Below are 18,271 nucleotides of genomic sequence, written 5' to 3'. Positions count from 1 at the left end.
CAGCAAAGTGTTTCATCTCTGTTAAGAAGTATCTTTAAAATGTAGGTTTAAAGCTTTCACTGCACAAATATTCAATAATCATCAAAGAGGTTACCCACAGTTTTCTGGAAATAGCAGTAACTAATACTTTTATTGAGCGTTTACTATGTGTGAGGGTCTGTTCTAAGCACTTTATCTATATTAACATATCTAGTCTTAACAATAACTTTCTGAAGTAGGTGCTATTATTATCATAATCATCCCCATTTTCAACAGGAGAATGCTGAGGCACAGACAAGTTAACTAACTTGTACAAGGTCACACAGTTGGTAAATGATGGAGCCAAGGTTCAGACCAGACAGTCTGGCTCAGAGCCCTTGCTGTTAACCACTGTGAAATCTTATTTTCAGTATCGCTAATTTTACAATAATAATGCTTTCAGTTTGTTGTGTGTGGCAAATGGACATGAGTCAATAACTGAACTCCTATGTAGCACTGCCTTAATTAATTTCATTTTGTGTGTTTATGGCTTGTCTCCTTAATCAGAGAAAAAGCTTCTGAAAGGCAGACACCATGTTTTAAGACAATATTTTTTTGTAGATCACTATGTCATTCAATAGTTATTTGCCCACAGAATATTGTCAATAAATATTTACTGAATGATTGAAGGGAAATACAAGAAAATTCATGAACCTTTCCACATGGAGGCATAAAAGGTTAATTTCCTAGGTCAATCAGGAAAGATATTCCTCAAGAAACTTTTCTATGATTCTGGTTTTCATTAATTCTTTTGTTAACAAAAGCTTTATTGAGATATAAAGTGAATTTAATGATTTTCAGTATTGCCATTGAGTTATATGATCATCACCACAATCAACTTAAAACCTTATCATCATCCAGCCTCAAAAAACCCTTTGTCCATTAACACCACTTTGCAGCCTTTCCTCTTTTCTTCCCACATCTCCTCCCAGCCCTAGGCAAGCACTAAACTAGTTTCCGACTCTAAGGACTTGCTCCAGACATCTTGCAATACGTGGTTTTTGTGTGACTAACTTCTCTCACTTAGCTTAATATTTTTAAGGTGGTTGTTGTTGTTCAGTTGCTCAGTTGTGTCCGACTCTGTGCGACCCCATGGATTGCAGCATGCCAGGCTTCCCTGTACTTCATAATCTCCAGGAGTTTGCTCAAACTCATGTCCAGGGCTTCCCTGGTGGCTCAGAAGTTAAAGCGTCTGCCTGCAATGCGGAAACCTGGGTTCAATCCCTGGGTCGGGGAGATCCCCTGGAGAAGGAAATGGCAACCCACTCCAGTATTCTTGCCTGGAGAATCCCATGGAAGGAGGAGCCTGGTGGGCTGCAGTCCATGAGGTCACAAAGAGTCGGACACGACTTCACTTTCATGTCAACTGAGTCAGTGATCCCATCCAACCATCTCGTCCTCTCTCATCCTCTTCTCCTCTGCCCTCAATCTTTCCCATGAGCAGGGTCTTTTCTAATGAGTCAGCTCTTCGCATGAGGTGGACAAAGTATTGGAGCTTCAGCTTTAGCATCAGTCCTTTCAGTGAATAATGAATTTTTAAGAGTTTAAAGCAGTCCTGAGATCAAAAAATTTGAGAGCTACAGGCCTAGGACATATTAGGGGAGGTAAAACCCCCTCAGAGTCACTTCAAATCAAATTCCTACCTGACTACTACAACTGGAAGACCCAGGACTTCCCTGGTGGTTCAGTGGTTAAGATTCCATGCTCCCAATGCAGGGGCTCTGGGTTCAATCTGGGATCAGGAAACTAGATCCTTCTGCTGCAACTAAAATAAAAAGACAAACAAAAAAAGCTGCATGCCACAATGAAGGTCAAAGATCCCAAATATGCAACTAAAACTTGATGCACCTAAAAATATAAAAAATTCTAATACCCACTCTCCCATTTCTTCCCTCTCTCTCCTCCATTCCTTTTCCTACTTTTCCCTAAAACTATCTCACGTCTCTATGTGGGTTTCACTCTGCACCAGGTCTCCAGCATATATTTTGGGGTTTTATTGTTTTTGGCTGCACTGGGTCTTCATTTCAACATGCGGGTTTAGTTGCCTTAGGGCACATAGGATCTTGGTTCCCCGACCAGGGATGGAAACCATGTTCCCTTCACTGGAAGGAAGATTCATAACCACTGGACCACCAGGGAAGCCCCTCCAGCATATGTTTATCTCACCTTCGTCTCCACATCTTTTCTGTGGATTTCAAGAAATTAAATTGCTCCTGTTTTCCACACTGGCAGAAGCATTCTCTTTGGTGAAGATAGTTATAATACATTATATATAGTTTGTATTTTTAGAATATATGAATCCAAGAGAGGCCTTTTGTTACTGTACATGCTAACAGGGATATATAGCATCTCATTCACATTGTAAGTTGATATTGCAATTTTGGAACAAATTTCAAAAAATACTGACAGCATCTATTTAATGCATATTGTGAAGAATAAAGTGAAAGTGAAAGTGAAAGTGAAGTCACCCAATCATGTCTGACTCTTTGCGACCCCATGGACTAGTAGCCTACCAGGCTCCTCCCTTCATGGGATTCTCCAGGCAAGAGTACTGGAGTGGGTTGCATTTCCTTCTCCAGGGGATCTTCTCAACCCAAGGATCGAACCCGGGTCTCCCGCATTCCAGGCAGACGCTTTAACCTCTGAGCCACCGGGGTATATACAAAATGGCAAAAAGCACTACAATATTGTAAAGTAATTAGCCTCCAACTAAAATAAATTAATTAATTTCTTAAATCACTATCAAAGGATTATGGGATGATTTGAGAGAATAGCATTGAAACATGTACATTACCATATGTAAAATAGATGGCCAGTGCAAGTTTTATGCATGAAGCAGGGCACCCAAAGTTGGTGCTCTGGGACAACCCAGAGGGATAGGGTAAGGAGAGATGTGGGAAGGGGGTTCAGGATTGGGGGGAACATGCAATACCTATGGCCAATTCATGTTGATGTATGGCAAAACCCATCACAGTATCATAATTTTCCTCCAATTAAAATTAATTAAGAAAAAATATTAGATACTCATATCTGTGGGAAGCTCATTCAAAATATGGATGTTCACACCTCAGTTTATTTCAATCCAAGAATAAAAACCACAGAGAACAAAAAAACACCCAAAACTCTACCAAGTTCCAGTGTTCCCCTAATGACATAATTTCTCTTGAAAGAATGTCATGCTAAGTGAAGAAGAACTAAATAGCCTCTTGAGGAAAGTGAAAGAGGAGAGTGCAAAAGCTGGCTTAAAACTCTACATTCAGAAAACTGAAACCATGGCATCCAGTCCCATCAGATCATGGCAAATAGACAGGGAAACTGGAAACAGACTTTATTTTGGGGGGCTGCAAAATCACTGCAGATGGTGACTGCAGCCGTGAAATTAAAAGATGCTTGCTCCTTGGAAGAAAAGCTATGACCAACCTAGACAGCATATTAAAAAGCAGAGACATTTCTTTGCCAACAAAGGCCCATCTAGTTAACACTATGGTTTTTCTAGCAGTCATGTATGGATGTGAGAGCTGGACTATAAAGAAAGCTGAGTGCCAAATAATTGATGCTTTTGAACTGTGGTGTTGGAGAAGACTCTTGAGTTCGTTGGACTGCAAGGAGATCAAATCAGTCAAACTTAAAGGAAATGAGTCCTGAATATTCACTGGAAGGACTGTTCCTGAAACTGAAACTCCAATAGTTTGGCCACCTGATACATAGAATTAACTCATTGGAAAAGAGTCTGATGCTGGGGAAGATTGAAGGCAGGAGGAGAAGAGGATGACAGAGGATGAGATGGTTGGATGGCATCCCCGACTTTATGGACATGAGTTTGAGCAAGCTCCAGGGGTTGGTGATGGACAGGGAAGCCAACACAACTGAAAGACTGAACTGAACACAGGACACAGAAAAAGCAAATATATGAAGTAAGTGGAGTGAGGAATCATCATGGCAAACAAATACCAGGTGAGAAGAAGGTTTTCTTTTTGGTCTGGGGAGTTTTTGCTTTTGGAAACATAATGTGTTACTTTCTCCAGGCATCACACACATGCACAGGCACACACACAAAATATGTAGCTTGCTAAATTTAGCTGCAGTTCTTTTACAATGATGACAAAGTTTTCTTCTGACCACAATGTGTTTGAGTACAAATGGTTCCTCTTTCCAGGCTCTGTGTAGTACATACACAAATTCCTAGTATGGTGACACCCACACTCTCACAGTGGGACAACTTCTTAAGAGCAGTCAGCCAGGATCTGGCCATACTCTCTAGGAAAAGACACAAAGAATTAAACTGTTTCTTGGCTGGTGGGTTCTCGGACCTTATACCCATTTCATAGAAACTGATGATCGCAGCAGATTCAGTTTCACCGTGGCCAGCCTAGAATGACATGCAAATGCAGCCCTGTGTTGGGGGGGACCTCCATCACCTTGTGGAATGGGATTCAGTCAATGTGACACTGTCTTCTCCCGCACCTACTGTGCCACAGAGCCGCAGCACACAGACTCCTCCCTGAAGGGCTTCACCACCGAGCTGCCTTAGGGATTGAAGAATGAGCAGAAACAGGAAATCAAATGCCTGGAAAGGAGAAATGAAAGAAAAGGGACTGACAACAAATGGGATATTGTCAGCAGAAAGGAGAACAACAGAAGTGGAACTGCAAGAGACAAGGGAAAACTAAAGATGAAAGAGTACTAGAATCTCTAATAATAGTTCCCATTTAGCCGTGCTTACTCTGTGTTAAGCACTGGATAAATATTTCATATGAGTTTCTTCATCTCATTTAATCCTGACAAGAAAGCCTGTGGTAAGCATATTTTACAAAAAAATAAAACATGCTCTTGCAATGAAAAGCCTCCTGGCCACACACACAAAACATTTAAAATAAATCAAAAGAGGAGACAATAAAAAGAAACAGAAAAAAATGGGACAAACAGAAAGCACAAAACCAGATGGTAGAAATAAATTTAAACATACTGAACTAAACTCTACAGTTAAAAGACAATGATTGCCTATGGGATATAAAAGAAAGAAATTTGTACTGTATGTTGTTTCCAAGAGCACATCTAAAACATAATAGCAGAGACAGGAAAGTTAGGATGTGTGGAAACATACAAGGTACACACTACTAAACAAAAGAAAGCTTATGAAGTTTGACTAATATTAGTCAAAACAGACCCTGAGGCCAAAAGCATTCATACATTAATGAAAATTACATCTTAGTGATTAAAAACTTGGTTCTCTATGTGCTCAATCCATCAGTCGTATGCAGTTGTTTGTGACCCTTTGGACTGTAGCTCACCAGGCTCCTCTGTCCATGGGATTCTCCAGGCAAGAATACTGGAGTGAGTTGCCATGCCCTCCTCCAGGGGATCTTCCCAACCCAGGGATTGAATCCATGAATCTGCATTGGCAGCCAGATTCTTTACCAGTAGTGGCAGATTCTTTACCATTGAGGAAGCCCTCGATGGTTCACTATGAAGCTATAACAGTTCTAGATTTGCATGCCTCTGATGAAATAGCTTCAAAAATACATCTTTGTAAAGCAAAAATGAACAGAATTATAAGGAGAGCTTAATAGATCCGCCATCAGAGTATCATAGTGGGAGATTTTAACATGTCTTAGTGACTGGCAGGTTCAATAAGAAAAAAAAAACTCAGCAAGTGCATGGATTTGACCAACACAACCCACAAACTTGATATAATGTAAATACACACAACATTGTGCTCCATAATTGGAGAATTGTTCCTCAAACACTCATGGAACATTTACAAATACCAACTATGCATTGTGTCATAAAGCAAACCTAATCAAATCTGCAAGGCTTGGTACCATCCTGAGAAGTGAGGATGAAAAGGAGTTAAGTTCTGGCCTTGGTTTCTGTGACTGAGAATTGGAGAGGCTAAGCCAGAGTGCTCACAACCATGGCCGAGCACCAGGAATGTGACCCACTATGTGGTCTAGCTGCAGTCATGCTGCTTTAAGTAGCAGAGTCAGAAAGGGTAATCCGGGTAAGAAGCTGTGGGTGATATGTTGTCATTAACTTGGGGAACTAGCTTCCCTGGTGGCTCAGACAGTAAAGCGTCTGCCTGCAATGCGGGAGACCCAGGTTCTATCTTTGGGTCAGGAAGATCCCCTGGAGAAGGGAATGGCAACCCACTCCAGTACTCTTGCCTGGAAAATTCCATGGACAGAGGAGCCTGGTAGGCTACAGTCCATGGGGTCACAAAGAGTCGGACATGACTGAGGGACTCCACTTTCACTTTTAAACCAAGATGGGTGTTGCTGCTCCCCTGCCCTCCCCCAAGCCTGGTGTTTTCCACTTGAATAGTGAGACTTCCATTCCTTGCTTGCTGAAGGAAATGTCAAACAGCATGATAGGCAAAGTGACCTCTGGGAAGTGCAAATTAGCACACTGATGCCTGGGGGCAGTGTCACAGTAATGCAAAGAGCCCCCACCAGAGGGAGGCATCTTGGATAGAGGGGGCAGAGAAGAGACAAAGAGGCATGAGGGACTAGAAATTTCTGTGTTCAAATGTAAATAGTAACTATCCAACATATTCTAGACAGACAATGAAGACTTTTCAGGGCCAGAAGCTGCAGGCAACTAACATGCAAATGATGTATTTGAATGTTTAAACTGAAGAGTCCTGAGCCCTGAGGCACCAGCACAGATGGGGCTGTGGAAGGCTGGGCTTGATGGTGTGTAGACTGGTCATAGCTGGGCCCGGGAAGGGGCAGGACCTGAACAGGGCTTACCTCCAGGGTGGAGAGTACAGTGAGAAGGTGGCAGGGTTCCTGGCTGAGACCTGGGCTAGTAGCCCCAGTGACAGCACCCCAATCTGAGGCCAAAGGAGGAGCCTTGGATTAACAAAGAGGCACAGAGGCCCTTCTTCCAAAGAGTCAGAAAGCAGAAGAGGGTCAGTTCCATAGAGGAAGGGTTTGTGTCCTGAAGGAAGTGAGGCCATGAAGCCCCTGAAGAAGATATTGAATGCTCTCAAGGGGAGAGAGAGAGAGAGTAGGGTTGCCTGGACCCCCGCCATGTACTCTTCATAGCAGAGCCCAGGGATAAATCAGCCTCCAGGCCCCTGGGATCTGATGGTGGAGCCCGCAGTTTGCCTACAGGCTGACTCTGTCCCTGACTGCCAAAACCTCAAATCATCCTTCCTCCGCCTTCTTCCCTCTAGGCAAGAATGAAGGAACTCTTGATGATTCATCTTAGACCACAAGATCTTTTAGAAGATACACCACTTTTATTATGTATGTTACCACCTGGCTCATGAAAGTATCCTTATTGCTTCTGAGATACAGCAATCCCACTCCTGGGCAAATATCTGGAGAAAACCATAATTCAAAAAGATACATACATCCCAGTATTTATTGCAGCAATACTCACAATAGCCAAGATATGGAAGCAAGCTAAATGTCCATCAGCAGAGGAATGGATAAAGAAGATGTGACACATGTACACAATGGACTATTACTCGACCATAAAAAGGAACGAAATTGTGCCATTTGCAGAGACCTGGATGGACCTGAAGACTGTCATACAGAGTGAAGGATGTCATAAAGAGAAAATAAAATATCGTATGATATTGCTTATATGTGGAATCAAAAAAATAAAAGGCTACAAATGAACTTATCTACAAAACAAAAAGAGTTACAGACATGGTTACTGGGAGGTAAGGGTGCGGGGGACGACCCGTGAAGGGTTAAGTCTTGGGAGCTGCTCAGCAGGTATGCAGAGCCCTAGGACATGTTCCTAAGCTCCCTGTCCCGCCACCCTCAAGAATTTTTATAGCCCTTAAGGCTCCAAGATGTTTGGTTTCGGCAACATTTTATAGAAGATAGATTATCTTATTATGTATACTTCATAGAAGATAGATTATCTGATTGTGTTCTGTATACAATGGTAAGGGTCTGGTGATTGTATCTTGAGATTAAAAACAACCTTGTGAATGTCATAAGTCACGTACTTTACCCTATATATACTGCAGCACAATAAAGCAAGGTATCAGCCATTTTGGGCTGATCCTCTCAACCCCATCTTTTGTCTCTCTCTTATTTTTCTTAGCGGGGACGCTCCGTTCTCTCCCTGTGCAGGTGCGACTCTTGCTTGTGCTGGCCGCGGCAGGTGGCACCCAACGTGGGGCTCGAGCTCGACAGTTCTCCTCGCCACTACTCTTATTAATTGAAAAGAGTGAGTATATGAGTAAACAAGTGAATTAAATTGAGGAGGAGTAGTAAGGTATATAGTTGAGAGTATAAATATGGGACAGACGCATAGTCGTCAATTGTTTGTGCACATGTTATCTGTGATGTTAAAACATCGGGGAATTACTGTTTCCAAACCTAAATTAATCAATTTTCTTTCATTCATCGAGGAAGTTTGCCCTTGGTTCCCCAGAGAAGGTACAGTAAATTTAGAGACATGGAAGAAGGTAGGGGAACAAATTCGGACTCATTATACTTTACATGGCCCTGAAAAAATCCCTGTCGAAACTTTATCCTTTTGGACACTAATTCGTGATTGCCTGGACTTTGATAATGATGAATTAAAACGTTTAGGAAATTTATTAAAACAGGAAGAAGATCCTCTCCATGTTCCTGATTCGGAACCCAGGTATGCTGTTCCCGAGGGAGTTGAAGGCGATCCTCCGTTTTCTAACTTATTGCGTCCTTCGGATAATGACGATTCACTTTCATCCACAGATGAGGCGGAGTTAGACGAAGAAGCTGCTAAATACCATCAAGAAGATTGGGGTTTTTTGGCACAAGAAAAGGGGGCGTCAACATCTAAAGATGAATTGGTTGAATGTTTAAAAAACCTCACTATTGCTTTACAGAACTCAGGAATCAAGCTTCCTAGTAACAATGCTAAATCTCCTTCTGCTCCACCTCTTCCCCCTGCCTATGCTCCTTCCGTTGTGGCTGGTCTTGATCCCCCTCCAGGGCCTCCTCCACCGTCTGAGATCATGTCTCCGCTGCAGAGGGCATTGAGACAAGCACAGCGACTTGGTGAGGTTGTCTCTGATTTTTCTCTTGCTTTCCCTGTCTTTGAACATAACAACCAGCGTTTTTATGAAACACTGCCATTTAAACAACTAAAAGAGTTAAAGATTGCTTGCTCGCAATACGGTCCTACCGCTCCATTCACTATTGCTATGATAGAAAGTTTGGGTACTCAAAATCTACCCCCAAATGATTGGAAACAAATAGCTAGGGCCTGTCTTTCGGGGGGAGATTATTTATTATGGAAATCTGAATTTTTTGAACAATGTGCTCGTATAGCTGATGTTAACCGACAGCAAGGTATACAGACCTCCTATGAAATGTTGATTGGTGAAGGCCCTTACCAGGCTACTGATACTCAACTTAATTTCTTACCTGGTGCATATGCACAAATATCAAATGCGGCTTGGCAGGCTTGGAAAAAACTTCCTAGCTCCAGTACTAAGACAGAGGATCTTTCAAAAGTCCGACAGGGACCTGATGAGCCTTATCAGGACTTCATGGCACGACTTTTAGATACTATAGGTAAGATAATGTCAGACGAAAAGGCTGGGATGGTATTAGCAAAACAATTGGCTTTTGAAAACGCTAACTCTGCCTGTCAAGCTGCTTTAAGACCTTATCGAAAAAAGGGAGATCTGTCTGATTTTATTCGCATTTGTGCTGACATTGGACCCTCCTACATGCAAGGCATTGCTATGGCAGCAGCATTACAAGGAAAAAGTATTAAAGAGGTACTTTTTCAGCAGCAAGCCAGGAACAAGAAAGGACATCAAAAGTCAGGTAATTCGGGTTGTTTTGTTTGTGGTCAATCTGGCCATCGGGCTGCAGTGTGCCCCCAAAAACAACAAATCCCTGTTAACACTCCTAATTTATGCCCATGATGTAAAAAGGCAAAGCATTGGGCCTGAGATTGTCGTTCTAAAACGGATGTTCAAGGTAATCCTTTGCCCCCGGTTTCGGGAAACTGGGTGAGGGGCCAGCCCCTGGCCCCGAAACAATGTTATGGGGCAACACTGCAGGTTCCAAAAGAACCATTGCAGACCTCTCTCGAGCCACAAGAGGCAGTGCGGGATTGGACCTCTGTGCCACCTCCTACACAGTATTAACTCCCGGGATGGGGGTTCAAACCCTTGCCACCGGAGTATTTGGGCCTTTACCTCCAGGGACAGCTGGACTGCTTTTAGGGCGCAGCAGTGCGTCTTTAAAGGGAATACTTATTCATCCTGGTGTGATTGACTCTGATTATACAGGAGAGATAAAAATATTAGCCTCCGCTCCTAACAAAATTATTGTAATCAATGCAGGACAGCGTATAGCTCAACTTCTTTTAGTTCCATTAGTCATACAGGGAAAAACAATCAATAAAGACCGTCAAGATAAAGGTTTCGGGTCCTCTGACGCCTATTGGGTGCAAAATGTTACCGAGGCACGACCAGAACTTGAGCTACGCATTAATGGTAAGCTTTTCCGCGGAGTGCTTGATACAGGGGCCGATATTAGCGTTATTTCTGATAAATACTGGCCTACTACATGGCCTAAACAGATGGCTATTTCCACTCTTCAGGGTATTGGCCAAACTACCAATCCAGAACAAAGTTCGTCCCTTCTTACTTGGAAGGATAAAGACGGCCATACAGGCCAATTTAAACCTTATATTCTGCCCCATCTTCCAGTTAATCTGTGGGGGTGTGATATATTAAGCAAAATGGGTGTTTATTTATATAGTCCTTCACCCACTGTAACAGATTTGATGTTAGATCAGGGCTTACTCCCAAATCAAGGTTTAGGTAAACAACATCAAGGCATCGTTCTACCCCTTGATTTAAAATCTAATCAAAGTCGAAAAGGCTTGGGGTGTTTTCCCTAGGGACCTCTGATTCTCCTGTGACGCATGCCGATCCTATTGATTGGAAATCTGAGGAACCGGTATGGGTCGATCAGTGGCCCCTAACACAGGAAAAACTTTCTGCCGCACAACAGCTGGTGCAGGAACAGCTGAGACTTGGGCATATTGAACCCTCTACCTCTGCTTGGAATTCCCCAATTTTTGTTATTAAAAAGAAGTCTGGGAAATGGAGATTGCTACAAGATCTTCGTAAGGTAAATGAAACAATGATGCATATGGGAGCCCTACAACCTGGGTTGCCCACTCCTTCTGCTATACCTGATAAATCCTATATCATTGTTATAGATTTAAAAGATTGTTTTTACACTATTCCTCTTGCACCTCAAGATTGTAAAAGATTTGCCTTCAGTTTACCCTCTGTTAATTTTAAAGAGCCTATGCAACGCTATCAATGGAGAGTCCTCCCACAAGGAATGACTAATAGTCCTACGTTATGTCAAAAATTTGTTGCTACAGCATTAGCTCCTGTTCGTCAACGTTTTCCTCAGTTATATTTAGTTCATTATATGGATGATATATTACTAGCTCATGCTGACGAACATCTATTGTATCAAGCTTTTTCTATTCTAAAAAAACATTTAAGTCTTAATGGTCTTGTTATTGCTGATGAAAAAATTCAAACTCATTTTCCTTATAATTATTTGGGTTTCTCCTTATATCCTCGCGTTTATAATACCCAATTAGTAAAATTACAGATTGACCATTTAAAAACTCTAAATGATTTTCAAAAACTTCTAGGAGACATTAATTGGATACGCCCTTATTTAAAATTACCCACTTATACCTTGCAGCCATTATTTGACATCCTTAAAGGTGACTCTGACCCTGCGTCACCCCGAACACTTTCTTTAGAAGGACGATCAGCCTTACAATCAATAGAAGAAGCTATTAGACAACAACAGATTACTTATTGTGATTACCAACGATCATGGGGTTTGTATATACTTCCTACCCCTCGAGCACCCACAGGGGTTCTCTATCAAGATAAACCTTTGCGATGGATATATCTATCTGCTACTCCAACTAAACATCTGCTCCCTTACTATGAGCTTGTTGCAAAAATTGTAGCAAAAGGACGTCATGAGGCCATCCAATATTTTGGTATGGAACCTCCCTTCATTTGTATTCCTTATGCTTTAGAACAACAAGATTGGCTTTTTCAATTTTCAGATAATTGGTCTATAGCTTTTGCAAATTACCCGGGACGGATTACTCATCATTACCCTTCTGATAAATTGTTACAATTTGCTAGCTCTCACGCCTTTATTTTTCCAAAAATAGTTCGCCGACAACCTATTCCGGAAGCGACACTTATATTTACAGATGGATCTTCTAATGGAACTGCAGCTTTAATTATTGACCATCAAACCTACTATGCACATACCAATTTCTCTTCTGCTCAGGTCGTGGAATTATTTGCAGTCCATCAAGCATTGCTGACTGTATCCACTTCCTTCAATTTATTTACAGACAGCTCCTATGTAGTCGCTGCCTTACAGATGATTGAAACTGTTCCAATTATCGGCACAACCTCTCCTGAAGTTCTTAACTTATTTACATTGATTCAACAGGTTCTCCACTGTCGCCAACACCCGTGTTTCTTTGGGCATATTCGTGCACATTCCACCCTTCCTGGTGCCCTGGTACAAGGCAATCACACTGTGGACGTTCTTACTAAACAGGTGTTTTTTCAATCAGCTGTTGATGCAGCCCGAAAATCCCATGACTTACATCACCAAAATAGTCATTCTCTACGGTTACAATTTAAGATTTCCCGTGAAGCTGCACGACAAATTGTTAAATCTTGTTCTACTTGTCCTCAATTCTTTGTTCTCCCTCAATATGGTGTCAACCCTCGAGGTTTACGCCTTAATCACCTCTGGCAAACAGATGTTACTCACATTCCTCAATTTGGGCGTCTTAAATATGTTCATGTCTCTATTGACACTTTTTCCAATTTTCTCATGGCCTCCCTTCACACTGGAGAATCGACACGTCACTGTATTCAACATTTGCTATTTTGCTTTTCTATTTCAGGAATCCCACACACCCTTAAAACAGATAATGGACCTGGTTATACTAGCCGTTCTTTTCAACGTTTTTGTCTTTCTTTCCAAATTCATCATAAAACAGGAATTCCATACAATCCACAAGGACAAGACGCAGAAGGCAATTCAGCAGCCCAGCGTTTTTGGGGAGAACGGTCCTCATGCAAAAAACCACTTGTACGATGGAAGGATCCACTTACCAATCTGTGGTATGGGCCAGACCCTGTATTGATATGGGGACGGGGGCATGTTTGTGTTTTTCCACAGGATGCCAAAGCGCCGCGCTGGATTCCGGAAAGGCTGGTACGCGCGGCGGAGGAACTCCCTGACATATCAAATGCATCTCATGACACTGAGCGAGCCCACGAGTGAGCTGCCTACCCAAAGGCAGATTGAGGCGTTGATGCGATATGCTTGGAATGAGGCTCATGTACAACCTCCAGTGACACCTACTAATATACTGATCATGTTATTATTATTGTTACGGCGGATACAAAACGGGGCGGCTGCGGCTTTTTGGGAATACATTCCCGATCCGCCTATGATTCAATCCTTAGGATGGGACAAAGAAATAGTACCTGTATATGTCAATGATACAAGTCTTTTAGGAGGAAAATCAGATATTCACATTTCTCCTCAGCAAGCCAATATTTCTTTTTATGGTCTTACTACACAATATCCTATGTGCTTTTCTTATCAATTACAGCATCCTCACTGTATACAGGTGCCAGCTGATATATCCTATCCTCGAGTGACTATTTCTGGCATTGATGAAAAAACCGGAAAGAGATCGTACCGTGACGGAACCGGACCTCTCGACGTTCCGTTTTGTGACAAACATTTAAGCATCGGCATAAGAATAGACACTCCTTGGACTTTATGTCGAGCACGGGTCGCATCGGTGTACAACATCAACAATGCCAATGCCACCCTTTTATGGGACTGGGCACCTGGGGGAACACCTGATTTCCCCGAATATCGAGGACAGCATCCACCCATTCTCTCTGTAAACACTGCTCATATATATCAAACAGAACTATGGAAACTTTTGGCTGCTTTTGGTCATGGCAATAGTCTATATTTACCACCCAATATTAGTGGGAGTAAATATGGTAATGTAGGAGTTACGGGGTTTTTATATCCCCGAGCTTGTGTCCCTTACCCATTCATGTTGATACAAGGCCATGTGGAAATAACGCTGTCATTGAATATTTATCATTTAAATTGTTCTAATTGTATACTTACTAATTGCATTAGAGGTGTTGCCAAAGGAGAACAAGTTATAATAGTAAAACATTTCGCATGAAAATTCAATGCCATGCTAATTATAAATGGATTTGTGTTACAAAAAAGCCTTACAATACATCTGATTTTCCGTGGGACAAGGTGAAAAAACATCTACAAGGAATTTGGTTTAATACTAATGTTTCTCTAGATCTTTTACAATTGCATAATGAAATTCTTAACATCGAAAATTCTCCAAAAGCTACTTTGAATATAGCTGATACTGTCGATAATTTTTTACAAAATTTATTTTCTAACTTTCCTAGCCTTCATTCACTGTGGCGAAGTATAATTGCTGTGGGCGCGGTTCTGACTGTTGTGCTTATCGTAATTTGTTTAGCTCCTTGTCTTATTCGTAGCATTGTTAAAGAATTTTTACATATGAGAGTTTTGATACATAAAAACATGTTGCAGCACCGGCATCTTATGGAGCTTTTAAAAAAATAATGAGAGGGGAGCTGCGGGGGATGACCCGTGAAGGGTTAAGTCTTGGGAGCTGCTCAGCAGGTATGCAGAGCCCTAGGACATGTTCCTAAGCTCCCTGTCCCGCCACCCTCAAGAATTTTTATAGCCCTTAAGGCTCCAAGATGTTTGGTTTCGGCAACATTTTATAGAAGATAGATTATCTTATTATGTATACTTCATAGAAGATAGATTATCTGATTGTGTTCTGTATACAATGGTAAGGGTCTGGTGATTGTATCTTGAGATTAAAAACAACCTTGTGAATGTCATAAGTCACGTACTTTACCCTATATATACTGCAGCACAATAAAGCAAGGTATCAGCCATTTTGGGCTGATCCTCTCAACCCCATCTTTTGTCTCTCTCTTATTTTTCTTAGCGGGGACGCTCCGTTCTCTCCCTGTGCAGGTGCGACTCTTGCTTGTGCTGGCCGCAGCAAAGGGGAGGGATAAAATTGAAAATTGGGATTGACAAATATACAATACTATATATAAAATAGACAACTAATAAAGACCTACTGTACAGTACACGGAACTCTACTCAGTTCAGTTCAGTTGCTCAGTCATGTCCGACTCTTTGCGACCCCATGAATCGCAGCATGCCAGGCATCACTGTTCATCACCTTCTCCCGGAGTTCACTCATACTCACATCCATCGAGTCCGTGATGCCATCCAGCCATCTCATCCTCGGTCGTCCCCTTCTCCTCCTGCCCCCAATCCCTCCCAGCATCAGTCTTTTCCAATGAGTCAACTCTTCCCATGAGGTGGCCAAAGTACTGGAATTTCAGCTTTAGCATCATTCCTTCCAAGGAAATCCCAGGGCTGATCTCCTTCAGAAGGGATTGGTTGGATCTCCTTGCAGTCCAAGGGACTCTCAAGAGTCTACTCCAACACCACAGTTCAAAAGCATCAATTCTGCGGCGCTCAGCCTTCTTCACAGTCCAACTCTCACATCCATACATGACCACAGGAAAAACCACAGCCTTGACTAGACGGACCTTAGTCGGCAAAGTCATGTCTCTGCTTTTGAATATGCTATCTAGACTGGTCATAACTTTTCTTCCAAGGAGTAACCGTCTTTTAATTTCATGGCTGCAGTCACCATCTGCAGTGATTTTGAAGCCCCCCAAAATAAAGTCTGACACTGTTTCCATTGTTTCCCCATCTATTTCCCATGAAGTGATGGGACCGGATGCCATGATCTTCGTTTTCTGAATGTTGAGCTTTAAGCCAACTTTTTTGCTCTCCTCTTTCACTTTCATTAAGAAGCTTTTTAGTTCCTCTTCACTTTCTGCCATAAGGGTGGTGTCATCTGCATATCTGAGGTTATTGATATTTCTCCCAGCAATCTTAATTCCAGCTTGTGTTTCTTCCAGTCCAGCGTTTCTCATGATGTACTCTGCATAGAAGTTAAATAAGTAGGGTGACAATATACAGCCTTGACGTACTCCTTTTCCTATTTGGAACCAGTCTGTTGTTCCATGTCTAGTTCTAACTGTTGCTTCCTGACCTGCATACAGATTTCTCAGGAGGCAGGTCAGGTGGTCTGATATTCCCATCTCTTTCAGAATTTTCCACAGTTGATTGTGATCCACACAGTCATAGGCTTTGGCATAGTCAATAAAGCAGAAATAGATGTTTTTCTGGAACTCTCTTGCTTTTTCAATGATCCATCAGATGTTGGCAATTTGATCTCTGGTTCCTCTGCCTTTTCTAAAAACAGCTTGAACATCAGGGAGTTCACGGTTCACATATTGCTGAAGCCTGGCTTGGAGAATTTTGAGCATTACTTTACTAGCATGTGAGATGAGTGCAATTGTGCAGTAGTTTGAGCATTCTTTGGCATTGCCTTTCTTTGGAATTGGAATGAAAACTGACCTTTTCCAGTCCTGTGGCCACTGCTGAATTTTCCAAATTTACTGGCATATTGAGTGCAGCACTTTCACAGCATCATCTTTCAGGATTTGAAATAGCTCAACTGGAATTCCATCACTTCCACTAGCTTTGTTCATAGTGATGTTTTCTAAGGCCCACTTGACTTCATATTCCAAAGTGTCTGGTTCTAGATTAGTGATCACATCATCATGACTAGGTCGTGAAGATCTTTTTTGTACAGTTCTTTTGTGTATTCTTGCCACCTCTTCTTAATGTCTTCTGCTTCTGTTAGGTCCATACAATTTCTGTCCTTTATCGAGCCCATCTTTGCATGAAATGTTCCCTTGGTATCTCTAATTTTCTTTTTCTTTTTTTTTTTTAGTTTTTTATTTTTTAAATTTTAAAATCTTTAATTCTTACATGCGTTCCCAAACATGAACCCCCCTCCCACCTCCCTCCCCATAACATCTTTCTGGGTCATCCCCATGCACCAGCCCCAAGCATGCTGCATCCTGCGTCAGATATAGACTGGCGATTCAATTCACATGATAGTATACATGTTAGAATGTCATTCTCCCAAATCATCCCACCCTCTCCCTCTCCCTCTGAGTCCAAAGGTCCATTGTACACATCTGTGTCTCTTTCCCTGTCTTGCATACAGGGTCGTCATTGCCATCTTCCTAAATTCCATATATATGTGTTAGTATACTGTATTGGTGTTTTTCTTTCTGGCTTACTTCACTCTGTATAATCGGCTCCAGTTTCATCCATCTCATCAGAACTGATTCAAATGAATTCTTTTTTATGGCTGAGTAATACTCCATTGTGTATATGTACCACAGCTTTCTTATCCATTCATCTGCTGATGGACATCTAGGTTGTTTCCATGTCCTGGCTATTATAAACAGTGCTGCGATGAACATTGGGGTACATGTGTCTCTTTCAATTCTGGTTTCCTCGGTGTGTATGCCCAGAAGTGGGATTGCTGGGTCATAAGGTAGTTCTATTTGCAATTTTTTAAGGAATCTCCACACTGTTCTCCATAGTGGCTGTACTAGTTTGCATTCCCACCAACAGTGTAGGAGGGTTCCCTTTTCTCCACACCCTCTCCAGCATTTATTGCTTGCAGATATTTGGATCGCAGCCATTCTGACTGGTGTGAAGTGGTACCTCATTGTGGTTTTGATTTGCATTTCTCTAATAATGAGTGATGTTGAGCATTCTCTAATTTTCTTGAAGAGATCTCTTGTCTTTCCCAATCTGTTGTTTTCCTCTATTTCTTTGCATTGATCGCTGAAGAAGGCTTTCTTATCTCTTCTTGCTATTCTTTGGAACTCTGCATTTAGATGCCTATATCTTTCCTTTTCTCCTTTGCTTTTCGCCTCTCTTCTCTTCACAGTTATTTGTAAGGCCTCCCCAGACAGCCATTTTGCTTTTTTGCATTTCTTTTCCATGGGGATGGTCTTGATCCCTGTCTCCTGCACAGTGTCACGAACCTCATTCCATAGTTCATCAGGCCCTCTATCTATCAGCTCTAGGCCCTTAAATCTATTTCTCACTTCCACTGTATAATCATATGAGATTTGATTGAGGTCATACCTGAATGGTCTAGCGGTTTTCCCTACTTTCTTCAATTTGAGTCTGCATTTGGTAATAAGGAGTTCATGATC

At 41.9% G+C, this 18,271-nt stretch overlaps 1 protein-coding gene across 1 annotated transcript; it reads left to right on the top strand.

The window, feature by feature from the left end:
- Positions 1-13,245: 13,245 nt before the first annotated feature.
- On the top strand, positions 13,246-15,069 carry LOC138931196 (endogenous retrovirus group K member 19 Env polyprotein-like). The gene has a single exon (XM_070292120.1). It carries the CDS (start codon positions 13,246-13,248, stop codon positions 14,281-14,283), a length of 1,038 nt encoding a protein of 345 aa, XP_070148221.1. The 3' UTR covers positions 14,284-15,069.
- Positions 15,070-18,271: the final 3,202 nt, after the last annotated feature.

The sequence above is a fragment of the Ovis canadensis genome, chromosome X (assembly GCF_042477335.2).
Source record: "Ovis canadensis isolate MfBH-ARS-UI-01 breed Bighorn chromosome X, ARS-UI_OviCan_v2, whole genome shotgun sequence".
Lineage (NCBI taxonomy): Eukaryota > Metazoa > Chordata > Mammalia > Artiodactyla > Bovidae > Ovis > Ovis canadensis.
The sequence above is the reverse complement of the archived record's forward strand: the minus strand, read 5'-3'. Positions and strand labels throughout refer to the sequence as shown.

Bases quoted from the DNA above. Each gene is read 5' to 3' on its own strand.
- LOC138931196 (XM_070292120.1), top strand. From the start codon at position 13,246: ATGCCAAAGCGCCGCGCTGGATTCCGGAAAGGCTGGTACGCGCGGCGG.